The sequence below is a fragment of the Podarcis tiliguerta genome (assembly GCF_965153285.1).
Source record: "Podarcis tiliguerta genome assembly, chromosome: 2".
NCBI lineage: Eukaryota > Metazoa > Chordata > Lepidosauria > Squamata > Lacertidae > Podarcis > Podarcis tiliguerta.
The window spans coordinates 85,450,003-85,469,773 of NC_139535.1; the positions used below are offsets into that span (position 1 = coordinate 85,450,003).

The window sequence follows — 19,771 nt, forward strand, 5'->3', positions numbered from 1 at the left end:
AAAGAACTTGCCATGCAAAGCCTTATAAAAACAACAAGTTACATGCTGCACAACATACCGTGAAATAAGCTCCGCTCGTGAACATGCCGCACTGTTTTGCGTTTGCAGAAATGTCAGCCCAATGGAACATTCATGTTTTAAAATGTATCATTGCTAAAATGGCAAATTTTCTTACCTGTTTGATCAGAAACAGCATTGTGATTGCAAAGATGGGTGTGGGACATGTCCCAGGGTACAGCTTCATGGTGTAGAAGAATACTGGGTGTTCCAGTGTGATCCAGGGTGGCAAATTTGTATACTCAAGCAAGTCACTGACTCTTGCAACCCAGTTAGCTTGTGGTCTCCTTTAGCAATCTCGGTCACACCCGCTGTGTTCTTTGAAAATATCTGCACTTTCAAAGAGTGACTCTTTACCCATTTAGAATAAGTTCCTGAATGTCAGCAAAAAGCAACAGATAATCAATCTGCTCCAACCTGCAGAGTTCTTAGAATCGGGTTTCCTTTTGCTTCTTCTGTGTTGAAAGAAAAAAAGGGGGGCAGTGAGAATTTAGTATAAACTTTACAAGCACATCTGCTTTTTGTTGCCGATCCTCTCAGCCAATGAGGAATAAGGAAAGCATCACGAAGGACTCAGGATTGGAGTTCTGTTCTCATGACACTCCTAAGTGCCCACTGATTTGGAAAGGACTTGTGTCACTGGGAAACTTTATCTGGAAGACAGTTGATGAAAAGGTGGTCCTGGAGCAAATATGAGCATGGAAAGCCTATTTCTGCAGCAATCTGACAGGCCATTTCCTGAACAGCTGCCAATATGCAGGCAGCTGAGCGATATTCTTTAGCTCTGCACCCCCCCGCCACTGCCGCCCCGAAGTGACTGGACAGAGACTTGAAATATGTCAGCAAGAGGAAATTAAGCCTTCCCACTCTCTCCATCCCGCTTGGGGCTGAATGAGAAGAATATATAGGAATCAATCCTGTGGACTTGTTCACTTTCTTGCATGAGACCAGCTCAGTCTACAGGGACGTTTTTCCTACATCTGATTGTTTACAATTGGCTTGTCCCAAGAATGCTGAAGGTGATTAAACATCCTGGTTGAAGGACCTGAATGCAGCAGGCAAGGATTTATGGCCATCAATGTATACTAACTGGAAACCAGGAAGCTTATTAAAATTATTTTAAAAATATATTTACAATATATATCCTGGAAAGTAGTGACAAAGAAAAGGATCTGAGTTCACGATGGATAACCTTGCAGAAAATACTATTTGATCACAATGCTGTGATTTGGATTGTTGGTTCTACACTTGTGTGTAAGCCTTGCAAATACGAAAGACTTTGGGCAGGACTGGGAGACCTTTGACCCTCCAGGGGTTGTTAGACTCCAACTCCCATCAGCCCTAAGCCAGTGTGTCCAATGGTTTCCCACCCCTGAGCTCTTTTTTGCATTAGCATGGGTCTGCAGTTCAATTTACCATTTATTGGCTGCGCTTCAGAGCAAAACAAACCCACACAATGCAGTGGGCACCCAACCCATACATCAATTGCTCACAGATGCAGAGCTGTTGGTGTCCGAGTGAAATCTGCATTTGCCACTGTGGTCTTCCAGCACATTTAAGAAATCTGACATGGGTTCATCTATAGAGATGAGTCTAAAGGACAGTATAATTACCAGTTTTCAAAGACAAGCACCCATGATCTGCTAGAGACTGTCGAAGGAGATAACCCAAGAGTCAAACTAGACATACAACACGTGTGTGTTTGAAGCTTGATGGCCACTTCGCTTATTGAAAAGCAGCTTCAGGAGGGAGTGAATTAGAGCATAGAAGGTTTTTTTTGGGAGGGGAGGTTATACCCACAGGCCAATTTTCAGCTCCAAATCATGCTCATTCAAGGTGCTGTCGCTCATGCTGTGTTCCAGACCAGCAAACTTTGCTGCAAACCTGAACATGGAACTTGAAGTGGGGGCTGGTGGGGTGTTGTTGTTTTTTGGAAGATTTAGAATATTGTCCAAAAGAGCCCATCCCATTGCTTCTCTGCTCAAAGTTGCCCCATCCAAAAGCTGCTGAAGTAGAGTTTGGCCTTCAGCACGAGTCCATCATCCATTGCATATCAACTGTTTTCTATCAGTTTATTCCACAGACTAGCATGATCCCAAGTATGATCAGAGTCAGAGGTCCTGTCTTCCTCACTCCAGCCTTAATGGCACCCAGCAACTCAATTGCTCCCCACCATTGAACTGCTGCACACACCACTTTCCTTGGACTATTAGCAGAAAGCCCAGCTGCAGGCCTTCGTTAAGAAGCCCTGCCAGGCAGGTGTATAGAACCCTGCTGAATAAACATTGCTAGTTTCCAAAAATAACATTTAAGTACTCTTAAATTTTGCAAATCAAGTGTATCTATGCAAACGCTGGGTAATTTGTATAATGTAGTCTGATGAGATTTGGGTTTTGGCGAGTGCAACAAAGTGTAGAAAGTTCAGTAGAGAACTCTGCCCTGCGAATTAGTCCCCCTATATCTGTGGGAAGTCTAATGAAGCACAGTATGTTCTGTAAGCTCTTGATATGTGTCACAGCCTTAACTCCTGACTCCAAAAGGTGGGGGAAATAATTAGGTAGCAGCTATTTTTGCACTGATCTTGACTAATAGGGTGGAATTGGTTGAAAATGGAGGCTGATTGGCAAATGGGGAGAAAACATTCATTACACGAGTTTTCAAAAGAAAGGGAAGGCGTGGGAACAATGTAATAAGGAAAGCGGACATGAACAAAGTCTTTAAATGAGCGTCATTTGAATTTCAAAAGGCCAGATTAAGGTGGTCGGGGGGGGCATGGAGCAGTTCCCCCAAATAAGGTCCCCCTTCTCCGAAAAGGAACACCCGAAGTAAAATACAACAAAAGAATAATATTTTAATAAAAACTAACAAATTTTTGGGAAGCACTACATTTCCCTATTCCAGCTGATTTATATGCCCTTCTGTATCTTCACAAAAAGCCATGTGGGGTAGGTCAGGCCAGGCCATGGATGGTCCTGTGGTTTAGAACTGGAAGCTCCTACTTTCACCTCATTACTTAAATAAGGACAGTGAAGGAAGACAATCTAGGCATCTGTAGGCAACCTGCAGCCCTCAGCCTAATGAGCCAGAGGGGAGAGGCATGATTTTTGCACGTCCCTCGGCCTGCACCCTTGGCAGGGGCCAACCTAATCAACCCCTAGGTATGCCCCTGAGGGTGACCAGGAAGAGCACCTAAAACCTAACTACCCACTTCCTTTTCTCTATCTTAAAATGTCTTACTGGAAAGACATCTTGGCCTGAGGAAGAAAAAGTAACATGGGTGCTTATGCTCACATCTTTTCCTGACTTAATTTGGGAGTAACTGGAAATCAGCATAAGGAGATCCATCTTGTCACTCGCCACTTGGTTGGTGGACACATTCTACAAGGTGTAACCAAGGCAGAGGTACTTTATGTCTTGTAGGGTTGCCAACCTGGCTGATGGTTAGGAAAACTAAATGAAAAAGCACCCACAGAAAGCATTGTCTTAATGAGTCTATGTTAAAGATGCAAAAGTGAGCATGCTTTTATGCAGTGAAAGGAAGGGAAGGGGGGGGTAGAAAGAGACTAATGTGGCACCACCAGGAGTTTTGTAATGATAAGGAATCTCAGGAAAGACACAGAGAAGCACAGGCATAAAACGAACTGCAATTAGAAAGAGTTGTTAGCATTAGGAAGGAGGATTTTTAAAGGCACATTAAAGGAGGCTGAAGAATTGTGTGCAGGGGAATTGTATCAGATATGCCTGTGCCTCATTTCTCAAATGTTCTGGAATATGTGTTTGGTAAATCAGTACAGAGAACAGGAGTGTCATTTATCTCATGCTGTACACTGCTACAAGCCTCTATATTGAAGGTTGAATTCATATATTGAAGGTTGAATTCATATGTTCCACAGGTCTGGGACATGTTTCCTTGGTTTGGTGAAGGGGAAGGGGAAAGCAGCCGCCAAACACAGCCGGTTGCTGTGTAATCTGCATAACCCACTGGGAGTCAGGGGTATTCGTGTGATCGGCATTGGCAATAGATCTACAGTGAGATTGTTATTATTCTAGTATTTATTTATATCCCTCCTCCCCCCTCCCCCAATTTGGGATTCAATGTGGCTTACACAAATTCAACAAGCTAAAACTGTAGAAAAGACAATCAAAATGTCATTGAACCCCAACAGAATTAAAGTAATATTAAAAGATCCACAATAAAAACATCACAGCACCAGCTCTTTCCTCAGAAACATTTGGTTCCCAAAGGCCTGCTGGAATAGAAGGACAGCAAGGAGGAAGCCACTCCAACTTCCCCAGGACTCACAGAGAAGGGCACACAATTCCTCCCCCCCCCCCACAACACAATAGCTTGGGTGAGATGTTCTAGACCTTAATAGCACTTCCACGATGCTAAATGCTCTCTGCACAGATGACCTAAGATCAGGGATGGGAACCTGTGACCCTCCAGGTGTTGTTGGACCACATCCTAACCACTGGCTATGCCAGCTGGGAATGATGGAAGTTAGAATCCAACACCAGCTGGGAGGCCACTGGTCCCTGCCTAAGAACATCAAGGGTATGCAAGATCTCACATACTTCTTTCAAATACCATGTAGTCATACAGAAACAGAAGTGTGATACAATCTCTTTTTCTAACCAAGGCAATGGCTCACTATCTTCCTTGATTTATCTTTGTTTGTCAACTGAAGATCACCCATACTGCAGCGACCTCTTCATCTGAAAACCACAAAACAATCTTGCGGCATCTTAAAAACGAATAGAATCTGTTGTGGCTTTAAGGTTCCACAAACCTGTTGCTTTTGCTGCAACAGTCATGGAATTACCCCCTCCAGACAATCTGTCATTATTATTATTATTTAAGTATATACTCACCTTTACACACGTTGCCCAGCTTCAGCATTGTGAGAAAATCAAGAGATCGCAGACCTGAGTAGAATTGTCACGTGAACATACCAGTAATTCAGGCTTCTATATAGCCACTTCTTGTTCACCAGTGGTGAGTAAAAATAAATTCCAGGTGACCAAGTGGGGGAGGGGCAAAGCTTTGGGGGTTTTGTCCTAATTGGAGTAATTAGCCACTCATGGTTAACAAATATATGCCTGGGTTACTTTTGTGGCTTTGTTTGCAATGCATTACACGGAGGCACACTGAATTAATTGCACCCCCTGCTGCAGACCTGTGTTAAAAGCTCTGCCAAGAAACTGAATATAATCTTTTAAAGGGCTAAATGGGCCATACAAACCATAAGATGGAGAGGTCAGAGGGCTGACCTTTAATGTCAAATGGAGCACATGGAGAGGAGAGCAAAATCACCGAACAGCCATTTCCCCTTAGCCCCACTCCAATAATGAAAGTGAAGTGGCCTAGGGGCAGGCCCAAGATATTGCTGCTTGAGGCAAAGGACAAACATTCCCCTCCCTCAGTTCCACACACAGAAATTGATTGGCATGAGCACTGAATCTTACTTGAGCACTGGGAATGGGACATTCTCCTTTGCCAGGAGGACAGCTGGTTAAGTTAGTGGAGGAAAGGATAGGCTGTTTAGCATACACAACCCTGTTCTCCAACACCTCAATGGCAGCACCACCACCACCCACATCTGATGCCTGAGGCAGCTGTCTCATTTTGCCTAAAGTGGAGGACTGGCCTTGCTTGGGGAAAACGGCTAAATGCATCCCAGAGTAGAAAGGTCAGATTGGGAGGAAGTCAGGTTTTACTGTCCCCATCCCTTCCATTTGACACAAAAAGTACACAGACACTTTGTGGCCAAACAGGTCAATTCAGGGAGATCTAGTCACTGCCCCCAAATCAACTAAGTTACTAGAGCAAGTATGTGGAGGCTAAACCAAAGTTCAACACACCACGTTGCCTAAATTAGCTAAAACAGCAAAAAAGAAAAGCAAAGAAAAGTTTATTGGCTTGGCATTTAATTTGAGCTCTTTCCCCCCTTTTCTTTTGGAGTCTTCCTAATGTTTGCCTCACTTGCAAATTACAGCAGGTTTTTGTTTTCCCCAGTGCCTGTACTCACTCCCACACCACCTCCAAGTTTGGGCCGTATATAACTAGAAAACATCATGTTTAAAAATATAATGCCACGGCGAAAACATGGGCACTGTACATTACTACTGGATCAGGGAGAAAAACAGTGTTTGGTTTGTTCAAGCCGTGATGTAATACTTACACTAAATGGATAAGTGCAGAAGGAAAAGGGGATTAAACAAAAATCCCAAGGAAATGAATCTGTTATGAAGAATCCCTGATCATCCATTACTTGCGGTGACCTTGAACAAAACAGTGTCTCTCGGCTCCGGCTTTATAAAATGGGAATAGAAATGTTATTGGAATGCCTGCAATAATTAGCTTGGCCCACAATCTTAAACTGATGTTTGAGGGTTTAATCAAATGGAAGCGCCATCTCCTCCTGTAGTTCTAAAATCCAAGTGCTCTGACTGCGCAATTTTATGTGTGTTTACTCAAGAGGTACAGTCCATGAAATTCAATGGGGCTCGCTTCTCAGAAAGTGTGCAGCAAGGCTTAACTGAGGGCAGATCCACACCATACATTTAAAAAGGACGCCCAGTGCACAGTTCCCCTCACCCGGGAACTGTAGTTTCCCCCTCACAGAGCTACACTTCCTAGTACAGTGGTACCTTGGGTTAAGTACTTAATTCGTTCCGGAGGTCTGTTCTTAACCTGAAACTGTTCTTAATCTGAAGCACCAATTTAGCTAATGGGGCCTTCTGCTGCCGCCGCGCCGCCGGAGCATGATTTCTGTTCTCATCCTGAAGCAAAGTTCTTAACCTGAAGCACTATTTCTGGGTTAGCGGAGTCTGTAACCTGAAGCGTATGTAACATGAAGCGTATGTAACCTGAGGTACCACTGTAACCTTAACAAACTACAGCTCCCTGGATTCTTTAAGTGAAACCTCACGCTTTAAATGTGCACTGGATGTCCACACTCTAACTCCTACATCGCACTGGCTCTTTCCCACGCTACTTCCCTGGGCTCCAAGGTGTGCAGCAGCACCAGGACTTATGCAGAGGGTGTGAAACTTGACTTTCCAAACAAACAAACCATTGGCACCTTTCCCAAGATAGTCAGGAAAGCAAGTCCTCCTGTGTTTACTTTGCGCTTAATCTAATTCCTAAGTATCAGGAGAGGAGTGTGTGTGTGTGTGTTTTCACTCTTTGCTCCCCTTACCCGCATTTCCTTTCTCACCTTTCCCTAGCCTGATCCCTGCCTCTGTGTGGTTTTGGGTCTCAGCTTTCCAGCGCTGTGGCGCGTGACTTGATAAAAGTGATCACTCCTGGGGCTTAAGCCTTTTTGCAGCTTTTCACCTAGCGCTCTGTCTCCTTATCCCATCCCCCGGTGCTTTTTTGGGGGGGGGGGTAGCTGGGTTCCCATTGCTCCGCGGGGAAAGAAATGCACTCTGTATGCTCAGATGCATTCTTGGAGAGCCTCCTCGTGCTGAGCTCAGGCAGAGGCGGCAGGCTTTTGAGGCTCAGCCCTGTTCATCCCCGGCTCCCATCCTGCGCTGAGGGAGGGGGCGGGAAGGAGGCGTCTTGGCAGCTCTGCCCACCTGCTCGCCTCACCTTCAGAAACGGCCAGCGGCAGCCTGGTGACTGGCTGGATGCTGCGGGGGGAACCGGCGATTTGAGAGCGGGGTTTTTTTTCCACCAGCAGGGGCTTAGCCAAGAGGCGCGCGGCAGCAGCCCGAGGGTGCCTCTCCCCGTGCGCCCCGTCCTGTCCTCGCTCGGCGTCGTTGGATGCAGCCTCTGCAAGGCGGCAGTCCTCAGCGCGATGGGGGTGGACCGGCGGCAGCGAGCCTCGGCGGCGCTCTCGCTCAGCTGCCTGTCGCTCACCTTCTCCATCACCGCCTTCAGCAGCAGCTACTGGTGCGAAGGGACCCGCAAAGTGGCCAAGCCCATGTGCAGCGAGCTCCGAGGGGGCACCCACTGCATCCGCTTCAACACCTCCGGGGTCCCCAACGACAGCAACGTGGTCCAGTATATCTGGGAGACCGGAGACGACAAGTTCGTCGACCGGAAGTTTCACGCCGGCATCTGGTACTCTTGCGAGGAGCTGCTCCTGGGAGACGGTGAGTGGCGGCCTCCCCGTCGGGGCAGCAGGGACTAGTGGTGAGCCGGGGGGGGGGCAGCTGGAGAGGAGGACCGTCTGGTTGGTCTCAAGGGTGAGGAGGCTCCTTCCCGAGGTGGGGCTGCGCCGGGAGGAGGGGAATGGGGGTCTTGCAATGACATCCTGCGCGGCCACCGGCAAGTCACTTTGAACCTCACTTTTCCCATCTGTAAAACGGGAACAAGAGCTTACGCGCCCTGGGGTATTGGAGCGCAAACAAGCTATGTTGTTTCTGAAGCACAATTTGCTTTAAAAGAAATGGCTACTAATGAAGTGTAATCGTCAAAGGCTTCTTTGTGGGTTAATAGGGAGGAGACGATCCGTTTTAGTGGTATGGCATTCTTTGTTGAGTTGTTATTCCCCCCCCCCCTCTTGTCACATTTCTGTCTTAAGCTCGCTTATCACAATTCCCCTCCAATTCCGATGGGGTGGGATGAGGGATGATTCCCCCCCCCACACACACACCGTCTGTCCCCCCCCCCCCAGCACTGGCTCATATAGGAAAGGTTACCCCAACAATATAACACAGAGATATTTGGAGCCAGTAGTAGGAGGAACACGATATTTAAAGTGTGCAGGAGAAATAGTTAAGCAGAACATATGTGGCATTGACTCTGCTCCCTTTTTAAAAAAAATCAGTGGAAATAGGTTTTTAAAAGAAGTAGTAATAAATGATTCTGTGATAAATAATGGTAAACTCATTAACACGCACACACTTGTAGTTAGTAGTATTCTGGAGCAAAAGGGAGTCTTAAGACATGACACAGATAAAGGAGAAAACGTTTTACTTACTCAGAAGAGTTTCAGTGTGGAAAATCATTGCTGGTACAGCAGCAAAGGATCGGCATTGTGGCTTCTTGGCTGCGTTAGGAAATCAAAAGTTTGCAACAGAGTGGGAAGATATATTACTCCTAGTTATTTTTTCCCCTATGTAAATATAACTGCTGATCCAGCTAAGTCTGTCTTGATGAGAAACTGCCTCTTTAAACTCCACATAACTCACCAAAACTTTACTAGAAGGAGCATTTCACCAGAACTGCATATTGTCCTAGGGTGGAATTAAAATTTACAAGTGTAATGTGGGATTTCCAACCCCATGTGTTTTTTCTCAACTGCAGCAGGGATGTTTCAGAGACCTAGACTAGTAGGGGGTGTTTAGCCCTAATTCTCCCCTAAAAATGACCCCCTCACCTGATTGTTGTAATCATTTCTCCTGAGCAAGAGGTAAAGCTGATTTGTGGGAAGATGTCCAACCTTATAGGGGTATGGTTGTATAAATTTGAGTGATATCCCTTATTTCCAAAAGAAAAGGTGGAGGAAGACTATTTACAGGAAGCTTGTTTTTTGAAGTCTAATGGTAAAAGCTAACATATTTGTTAGTTGTGTGCCATTTTTAAAATAGCACTTCCTCCAGCCACAGGAAGTCCACTCAGTTTCCTTGTTCTCATGATGACACCTTTACTGTGGGAGAACAGATTCTTTCCTATGGGACAATAACTTGATTTGATGCATAGTAGCAATAGTAAGCACCCTGTGCATGCCATCAATCCCCCTTAGACATCTGTCGAGATGGCATTTGTACAATGACATTCATCTTCAGAAACACCACCAGTGTAATCTTGTTTTTTGTTTTTTGTTTAATTTGCTTGAAATGATGAAGAGAGCAGCAGCTTTTGACAGCTACTCCACAGACCAAATTGAGGCTTCAGAAAGAAGCAGGGGAGGGGAGAGGGGGGGAAGAGCAGCATCTCTCTATCAAGAGGAAGATGCAGATAGGAAAAGTGAAGGATCATCTCCCGTAGCAGACCACATCCACACTGAAGCACCTTTAATTTCCAAGGCATCACTGTGCTGTTATCAAGTTTTGCAAGCGGGCTTCCCATAGGAATCTGGTTGGCTGTTGTGAAGACAGGGTGCTGGGCTAGTTGGAGTTTTGGCCAGATCCAGCAGGGCCCTTCTGTCTTCACAGGACAATAAATAAACACCTGCTGAATTTATTTTGAGATTCTGTGTTGCACACCTGTGTTTAGAGTGTATGAGGAGTGGCTGGTGGTTTTAGATAAAATGGGCTGTTCAAGAGACAAACCCTTCTCTCTCCCTCTTCCTCCAAAGTGAATGTGTGCACAGCATTTTGTGGGTTGTTATGCTTTCCTGAGCCTCTCTTTCATCTTCCTGTATGGGGAAAGAACCAAAGCCCAATGTGTGCGCCCCATGGAGACTGGACTGTGCGTTTGTTGTTGTTTAGTCATTTAGTCGTGTCCGACTCTTCGTGACCCCATGGACCAGAGCACGCCAGGCACTCCTGTCTTCCACTGCCTCCCGCAGTTTGGTTAAACTCATGCTGGTAGCTTCGAGAACACTGTCCAACCATCTCGTCCTCTGCTGTCCCCTTCTCCTTGTGCCCTCCATCTTTCCCAACATCAGGGTCTTTTCCAGGGAGTCTTCTCTTCTCATGAGGTGGCCAGAGTATTGGAGCCTCAGCTTCAGGATCTGTCCTTCCAGTGAGCACTCAGGACTGATTTCCTTAAGAAAGGATAGGTTTGATCTTCTTGCAGTCCATGGGACTCTCATGAGTAAGATCAGCCAATTAGCTGAACAGGGCTGCTTGTGTCCATCAGTGAACTCCCATTCCTACCAAAAGGGTCGTGCATCACAGGGAAGAACCAAGGAAAGCATTCTCCAGTCTTCTACCCCAAACCAACAAGAAAGTCGAAGACACCCCCGTTTCCAGTGAAATCCCCATTGTCATGATTCAAACAGAAGATGGCTCATTCAGTTGAGCATGAGACTCTTTATCCCAAAGTCACTGGGCAAAAGATTCCTATGTTAAATGACTCTTCTGGTCCCCTTCCAATGCTACAATTCTATAATTCCTGTTTTCTTCCTTGGCACCATCCTCTTGCCTCATTCTCCCTTAATATTAACTAATAGTTGTTAAATAAGTGTCCCCCATGACACTCTTAGTTTGCAATTCTGTACCCAAGAGAAATACCAACTGAAGTCAATGGGGCTTTCTTCTAGTAGTTTTAGTGGGGAGGGGAATGAAAGAGAGAAGGGAGGTCAACTGGGAAGCCTGGACAAAACATTACCTTCAAAGGAGAAATGGGTTGGGGAGAGAAACAATGATTAACTCTACCTTGGATATTACAGCAAAGCTGTGGGATAAGAGTTGGATTCAGCTGAGCAACAATAGATCCTCTTGAATTCACACTATCTTTTTCATAGGATACCTGTGGTTCAGATACATGTTTTCACCTGATGATGGAAACATGGTTTTTATTGTTCCGTGAGTGCGTTTCGATGTGATGTGTAAGTTGATGGCGTTTTCAGTAGCATTCTGCCTAAAAATTATGAGGGTCCATGCTTAAGACCCATGTTTTTCTGCCATGGCAATGCTGGGAAGCATAAGGTCTATGATATTTTACAGTATGAACTGTGAATTTTGCAGTGCAATCTGTAGCCATAGACGTGATCTGTTATTTAATGATGATTCAGATGAGTGGTCCCTTGTAAAAATAATGGAAATTCAAGAGGATCTTTTTTGTTTTGTTTTTGTTTAGTAGAGCCAATGTTATGGACAGCTGTGCACATATAATGTGGATGTACTTTTTGCAGAAAATTTAAAACCAAACAATCCACGCAGCTTTATTCACAGCTGTGCTGCTGAGTACGTGCACACTTAAAAATAACACACGCAAAATGAAGTGGCTGACCATTCAGCCTCAACAGCAAAGATCAGGAAATGTAGAACAATTTCTTTATTTTTATCCACAGAGCCACTCCCCCTACCTGAGGTGAAGGTGGAAGTTGCCAGAACCAATTCAGCCACTCCCACCAGCCAAGAATTAAGTCGTGTATGCGTTCCTGGCTTAAAACACAGTGAGGCTGTTTTTCTCTCTCACTGTGTTTCAGATTGAACTGCATGCTGCTATATATATTGGCATGTACACACCAGAGGGTGGAGACAGGGCAGGGATATCTTAACCCAATGCACATTACCAATATTTGCCAACATTACTAGAGTTGGCCCCCACCTTTGTTTTTAGTCTGATTTGTGCTATTATAAACTTCTGTCACTGGTTTTAAGTAGCACTGTTCTCTGTGTACAGCTATGCATAGCTTTAGAGTTGCCCTCTATTTCTCAGTGTTTTGCACTGAAACTTATCTAAAATGTGCTCGAAATGTTGCTGTGCTTTGGCAACCATTTTGGGTGGCACATGGATCCTAGCAGATCCCCAGCTTTGCTGACCTTTGTCACCAGCTCTGCTTCCAGTGAATTCTTCTATTTAAGAACTCAGGCCAATTCCAAACAACCTTCTGCGACTGGCATGGAAAGCTTCCCCCAAACAATCCTCAGAAATGTAGTTTACCCCTCCCAGAGCCACAATTCCAAACACGCTTCACAAACTACAGTTCCCATGATTATTATGTTAAAGTGGAACAAGAGTGCTTTAAATGGATGGTGTGGATATGACCTTACATAATTATAGGTACTTCTTCAAGTAAGCGCTTTTTGTTTCTTTCCTGGGCTTGCAGCTAGACTTAAGTTTGGATCCATTTATACAACACCTTCAATCTAGAAGATGTTTCACATGATGCTAGAAGTCAAGGTGCCCTGAGAAGCTTACTGCCTAAGCATTAACAGTGACAGTGATGGGGTGGGAGGGGGAAAATGTCAGAGCCATGTGTAGTGGTGGAGTTGAATTCGGAAGGATTAGAATTGCCCAAATTGTGCGGCGTGCCACTTGCACGAATAATTTGTCACATGGTACTCTACCCACACTGTTCCATTTCCAGCATCCGCCTACGTGGGTAACTAACTGCACAAACTGGGCCAGTGCAATGACACAATCATAGAGATAGCCACCAAGAGAGAACTCCTCAGAGGGATAAATGGGCAAAATATGACTGACACATGGGCCGGAGTTTTAGCAGGAGGGGAAAGCGGAACTCAGAAATTCTGGTGGGAAATACAGCAAGATTTGGCAACAGCCTGGCTTTGAAGTTAGAAGAGAAGGAAGGGGTGTAGAAGGAAGCAGAACTTGTCTCTGGCAGTCAGGTTTGGTAGGGGGTATTGGGGATCTAGGATGGTAGTCAGAGACAAAACTAGAAATTTTGGATTGGAATAAGGTGAAGTGTTAGTGGTGAAAAATAACATTTGGGAATCACTTGAAGTCAGGTCCAACGGCATTTATAAGAACATTTAGAGTGGATAAAAAAGCTCTGCAAATGTTGCCAGGTGTTTGCCCATTTAATAGTGCTCCTGAAGTTTTTGTGTATAACTTGTGTTACATAGACTGGGAGGTAATCAGCTAGACTGAGAATTCGAAAACTGTTGGATTTCATATTGACTCCCCCAGTATTTGAACAGTGCAAGAGATGTGGCTCAGCTGGTAGTGTAGGAAACCCTTAGTCTTAGGTTTGTGGGTCTGAGCATCACATTGGGCAGAAGCTTCCTGCATTGCAGTGGATTGGACCAGGTAACCCTCATGGTCCCTCCCAACTCTATAGTTCTATGATTCTATAATTCAAAGTGTATCTCTTTTTAAGATGCACGTGAACAGTGATGGAGAGGCTGACTATGTCCCTGCCCGTGTGCATTTTAAAGGGACAAGTGGAAAAAAAAGGTGGAGATGGGCCATGGCTCAGTGGCAGAGCATCTGCTTTGCATGCACAAAGTCCCAGGTTCAATCCCCAGCATCTCCAGGTAGGGAATTCCTCCTGTTTGAAACCCCTGAGAGCCTCTGCAAGAGCTGGATAGACCAATGGTCTGGCAGCTTCCTATTTTCCTAGAAGGCACAGCTTGTGGAGCATGCACAAATACGAAAATATCTGCAAGAAGCAGCCCTGCCTCTGCTTTGTTTTATAGGCACAAAGTGGGATGCCTGTTCTTTTAATTCCCCCCCGGGGGGATTGCATTCCAAATAACACTGCAGCATTTTAGCTCAGCGCGCTGGCTTCCCCGACCATCTGCTTACAGCTCCCTTCTTGTTGCTTGTGGGAGGCTGTGTTCCTATAAGCCTTGGGAAGGTGGGAAGGCTAAGCTGGCTGATGAGATGCTCAGGTTTTTTTCCCCTTCCAAACTATAATTTGAAAGTGTACATTTTATATGCCTTATAGGTGAGAAATGTAGAAGTTTTATCAGCCTGACACCCCCGGCGGATCGAGGTAATTATATGCTGTCACTAATTCAAGTTTCTGCTCTTTCTATCTTTATGTTCGGTGTTCTGAGTCATGGGAAACACAACCCTAGAATAAATATATCCCCGTTTCTATGGGACAAACAGTGGCTCAAATCCATGTATTCTGAATGTTTGCCAAATTTGGTATCTGCGCGTATTTGTGGTGGGATTATTTATTCTAGCTCTAGTGCATATTACCTTGGATAATTCCCAAAGAAACCCGAACTCAGTTTAGAAGCTGAAACCCAAGGTGTTTGAAAAGGTTTAGGAAATGGTGGCATCCTCCGCAGGGTGGTGGGGAATAGTTTTGGGAAAGCTAGCACCTTTTGCTTCCATTCATCTTTCTGGAAAATGACTCTAGCTGTGTGCATGCTCCTGTCTTCTCTGTGTCCAGTACGCTCCCACTGCTGGTTTTGAAACAACATTAGCCGCAATCCTTGTTTATCTTGTGCCTATCCTGTCATTTCTTAGGAAATGCTATGCTTGGATCTGTTTTTCTCCAAACCAGCTTCAATCCGAAGTGAGAAAAAGAGCAACCCCACTCTATTTTAAGCAGGGACTGTGTAAGCAGCCTCCGTCTTGGACTAGAAGTTGTGTCTCCATGCTGAGTTTAAAGCAGCCAAATTTTGTAGGCATGGGGATTTCAGCAAGAGGAGCTGGCATGACAAACTACACCTGTTGAAATTCTTTCTTTTGCAGATCTGGCTCACTTGGCTAAGGGAATCTACAGTGGGGGACGGGGGGGGGGGTGGACCTGGCTGCTCCCCATAGCCTTCCTCAAGTTAGCGTACAGCTCAGGAGACTGAGGCTGTGTACACATTACCAGCTAGGTAAAGTGCAGCTAGGTCCTTCTTTTTCTCTATTCAGATTGAAGCTTGGTTTTTTTTTGGGCGAGGGGGACTCATCAAAACACAGCATTTCATAAGAAACGACAGGATAGATACGAATTGTAATGTAATTTCCAAGGTGGTAGTGAGAGCACCCTGGATGAAGAGTAACCAGGAGAGTGTGTGCGGCTGGATGTGATTTGTGCTCATACTGTATTGTGATGGTCGTTGGCTATAAACAATAAAATTTGTTGATTGGTTGCTTGCAGCTAGACTTCCTGCTTAAGGTAGGTTGGGATGCAAACAGAGGATCTGACATACTCAGCCCCACTAGGTTCATAATGCAGCTGTGACTGTACTGGAGTAAGTTGCTCTGTTCCATTGCACATATCCTGGCACATACCTATGGACTGGGGTTTAAGGATTCAAGATGAACTTCTCCTGCACCATCTGTGAAAACTCAGTGATAACCAGCTCCAATAAAAAGCAGTTGAAGCCACAATAAAGGGCAGGGCCGCAACTGTTTTAACTTTATGTGCATATAAAGTAAAGGTAAAGGGACCCCTGACCATTAGGTCCAGTTATGACTGACTCTGGGGTTGCGGCACTCATTTCGCTTTATTGGCCAAGGGAGCTGGTGTACAGCTTCTGGGTCATGTGGCCAGCATGACTAAGCCGCTTCTGGCGAAACCAGAGCAGTGCACGGAAACGCCTTTTACCTTCTCACCGGAGCAGTACCTATTTATCTACTTGCACTTTGACGTGCTTTTGAACTGCTAGGTTGGCAGGAGCAGGGACCGAACAATGGGAGCTCACCCCGTCACAGGGATTTGAACTGCCGACCTTCTGATTGGCAAGTCCTAGGCTCTGTGGTTTAACCCACAGCGCCACCCGTGTCCCTTTTATGTGCATATATTGACAGCTTAATGGATACAGAATGGGGGGGGGGGAGGTCTTGGGGCATGTAGGATTCTCAGAGCTGCTGACCTTTGTTGTTCCAGGGGTCCTGTGGCTCTCCATTGCGGCAGAGCTCCTCTACATTGCTTTGCTTCTGATGGGCGTCGCTCTCATGTTGATTGAAATTTGCTATTCCATCAGCATGCTAGATGGGCTGAAGCTCAATGCGTTTGCTGCAATCTTCACCGTCCTGGCAGGTATTTTATTATTACTTATTAAATTTATATAAGCAGCCTTCCTCCTGAAGAAGCCCACCTCCATAATTGAAAACATCAACAACAGTATACAATCAAAACTCTTAAAAACAGTTCAAAAACAACCCTCTAAAGATCGGTTTAGAACTTCTAAGTAAAAATCACTGAATGTCACAGCTAATAATTTCAGGGATGCTAGGAACAGATCTTTCAGCCAGAGTAAACAAGAACGTTTTTAGATTCTTCCTAAAAGTTAATGATGAAGTAGGCAGATGCACCTGAGACCTTGGAGAGCTGCTGCCAGTCAGAGAGACAAAACTAGGCTAAATGGGTGACTAGTCGAAATGGTGTGAGGCAGTTGCCTGTGTCAAAATCTAAGTATGTCACTAAGTATCTAAGACATCTAAGTATGTCACTTCCTGGAATATGCCCCAAGCAGCAGCTGCGACTTTGGGCTTGAATTCTGCAATCCTTATGGTCCACTTCTCATGGTGTCCATCAGTTTGTGCAATGGCCTCATACCAAATAAATCCAGTTGGGTGGATTAGTTGTGTGCCCCTCACCTGCCTCCGTATGAGAGGGGCTTTATCTTTATCTTTCTTATTCAGTCAAGTATGAACCATCAGGAGCTAAGCCTTTTCAGGCAGACAGGCTTAAGGTCTGAAGAAAAAGGTGAAGCCTCAACATTATTTGTCACAAATCTCTATCTAATGACAACAGAATTCATTTGGTATTGAGCAGCTGAAGAGATTACTGCCTTTGAGATGTTCTGTCAACCTCCCCCCTCCCCCCCCCCGGGAATTTCACCTAGTGCTTCTATAAGCCTGGGTATACATTTGAGTTTTAAAAATGTTTTTAGATTCTCTTGATTGCATTTATTTAATTTTTATTGCATGGTGTGTATTTTTTAACTGTTTGCTGTTTGTTCCCTTGGGCTGCTTTGGGAGGGGAGAGGAGGAAATCAACCTGATGGATCTGCAAACGTGAATTAAAAAGAGGTTCCTGCTAACAAAGCATTGTGAAATATTTCAGGTCTCCTGGGAATGGTGGCTCACATGATGTATACAACTGTATTTCAAATGACCGTCAATCTTGGTCCAGAGGACTGGCGCCCACAGACCTGGGATTATGGCTGGTCCTACTGGTAAGCTGGGGGGGCAATGGGGGAAAACATAACAATAAATGGATGAACATGACCCGCCAATCATTCTGATTGTTTGGTTAAATCCGGGGCTAGTTGTGCAAAAGAGAAAAGAAAAGGGCCTCCACACATTTGCTTTTCAAGTACCAAATAAATATGGAACAAGCTAAAAGAAGTAGTTGTGTAGAAAGAGCCAAGTATCATGAGGAAACTGTCTAGTCAGTTTCCTAGTCCAGACACCTATGGTTTCCTTTCTGCTTAGTCGATGAGGCGTTAGTGACCAGGGAAACACAGAAGAAAATGACCGCTGCGGTCCTCCAGATGAGAGAGCCTATGAAATCTTCTCCAGTTTGTAAAGAGGCAGCACACAATAGAGTTTGCCACAGGCCTGGGAAGGTTTCAAACTTCCAATGGTATCCCAAAGTACCTTGGGCCAGTGTGAGTATTTGCCTGTGCAGTCACTTTAGAGGAAGAGCGCAGCCAGTAATATAACTGGTTGGGAGTCACCCATGTGACCAGCGCAGAAAGCCTTGCCCTTAGTTCAGCTTGCATTCGGATTGACGATGTAGCAGAAAATAGCCACATCCATTGTGTGTTTTCTGGTTAAGTGGGATCCTGCAGTGGATTAGAAAGAAGCTCTAAATGATAGAAATGGCAGCAAAGGAAACGGCATTAAAAGAACTGACACTATGGAGGGGTAGAGGTGTCTGTGGACAGGGGTTGCAGGTTCAGCCTCCCTCCACAGAAGCATATCTTTCACATTGAAATGTTGATGGGTGGACTAGAAAGTATTAACTACAAAAGCATAATTAATGCAGTACTTTTGCATGGTCCTTGGGAAAGGGCTCAGTGGTAGAGCATCTGCTTTGCATGCAGAAGGTCTCAGGTTCAATCTTCGGCATTTTCAGGTAGGTCAGGGCTAGACTCCCTGCCCGAAACCATGGAGAGCTGCTGCCAGTCAGTGTCCACTGTACTGAGCTGGCCTAGGTAGACCCAGTGTGCTGACTCAGAATAAGGCAGCTTCTTGTGTCTGCTCTTTTGAAAATGCTCACCATACCCAGAAAAACGTTGTGCACTGGTGGTGATGTTTTTAAACGGAAGCTCCATTTTCAGTCTACAGGCTGCACAAAAATAGTTACGCAGCTACGTGTGTATGTAGTGCAGAAGCACTTTTAAAAGCAAACAAGGTGTGCGAGTGTGTATGGGCATGTACACATTACCAGCTTCAAACACGGGAAGGTTGTTTTTTCTCTGTGTTTCCATTTGCATGTCATGTACACATTGTACACATCGGTGCAACCCAAGTTGCCTACTGACTGTCCACAGCAGAACATGGAGTGGGGGACAGTCTTCACATGGCTTATGTGTTTTCAAATCAGATAGAAGCCGGTTTGGAGAAAAGCATATCAAAACAGAACATTCCCCAAGAAGCTACAGGTGTGGGTTGTGGTTAACATTGGGGCTTTACAAACCAGTGGTGGGAGCACTGCCATTTTATTCATGATCTTGTTGTTTTCTTGACAGTCTTGCCTGGGGCTCGTTTGCCTGCTGTATGGCTTCCTCAGTGACCACAATGAACAGATACACAAAAACTATTCTGGAATTTAAGTATAAACAGAAAAAACTGGAGAGAAGTTTAAAGGCTAAATCCAAGTCTTCCGATCCAGAAAAGGCTTGGACAATGTACATCAACACCATCCACAGCACAACTGGGGACTTGATGCATCACCTGACAGACATTCACAGTCCGACTACTCCTACAACATTTGCAGAATTAAATAATATCCCCATGGCACATTGTGAAGAATATTGCTAAACAATGTGACAGAAGGTTCCCCCCTCTTATTTGCTTCTATTTTTTCTTTTTTGGAAATAACCAGTGTTTACTTGATGCATTCTTCTGTATGTCAAGGATTGATGTTCTAACTGCAGGACATTTTGGTGACTTGCCAAGAGAAAGCCAAGAAGAGAAACCTTCTTCCTTTTCATTTTCAATTTCCTTTGCTTCTGTCTTGATTGCGAGTAACTTCCAGAAAGCACTAAAGTTCCACTGATTTCAGTGTGGGCTGATTTAAGCACATGCTTAACATTCCCCTTGAAATCATGCTCTAAAATTGTAAGTTTGTACCTAGTGCATTTTGAATGTGGTGTTGTTGTTGTTGTTGTTGCTACACAAAGACCAACTTTTGTACTTTTTTGGAATGTAAATGGGGAAATTATTAATGTGATTGTTCATAAGAACAATGAACAGTGAAGCTGAACTCTGCAGAGGGGT

The 19,771-nt window shown here is 44.9% G+C and overlaps 2 protein-coding genes across 5 annotated transcripts in view; one reads left to right on the forward strand and one right to left on the reverse strand.

Moving 5' to 3' along the window:
* The window catches only part of GLP2R (glucagon like peptide 2 receptor), a 35,435-nt gene extending 26,169 nt beyond the window's left edge, over nucleotides 1–9,266 (reverse strand). The window contains exons 1-2 of one of the 4 annotated variants that reach the window (XM_083428482.1): nucleotides 8,988–9,266; nucleotides 176–512 (exon numbers count right to left, since the gene is read on the reverse strand). In XM_083428482.1, coding sequence (XP_083284608.1) covers nucleotides 176–244 — 69 coding nt within the window. In that variant the 5' untranslated portion in view covers nucleotides 245–512; nucleotides 8,988–9,266. The other 3 variants (XM_083428481.1, XM_083428485.1, XM_083428483.1) reach the window with 3 other exon arrangements.
* LOC310672004 (germ cell-specific gene 1-like protein) lies at nucleotides 7,283–19,757 on the forward strand. Its single transcript, XM_083428495.1, has 5 exons — nucleotides 7,283–8,157; nucleotides 14,316–14,363; nucleotides 16,206–16,358; nucleotides 17,388–17,499; nucleotides 19,021–19,757. Exons 1-5 carry the CDS (start codon nucleotides 7,482–7,484, stop codon nucleotides 19,310–19,312), a joined length of 1,281 nt encoding a protein of 426 aa, XP_083284621.1. The 5' UTR covers nucleotides 7,283–7,481; the 3' UTR covers nucleotides 19,313–19,757.
* The last annotated feature ends 14 nt before the right edge of the window (nucleotides 19,758–19,771 follow it).

Coding starts and splice junctions, on each gene's coding strand:
- LOC310672004 (XM_083428495.1), top strand. CDS start 7,482: ATGCACTCTGTATGCTCAGATGCATTCTTGGAGAGCCTCCTCGTGCTG. Junction 8,158..14,315: donor GGAGCTGCTCCTGGGAGACG/GTGAGTGGCGGC, acceptor TATGCCTTATAG/GTGAGAAATGTAGAAGTTTT. Junction 16,359..17,387: donor AATCTTCACCGTCCTGGCAG/GTATTTTATTAT, acceptor GAAATATTTCAG/GTCTCCTGGGAATGGTGGCT.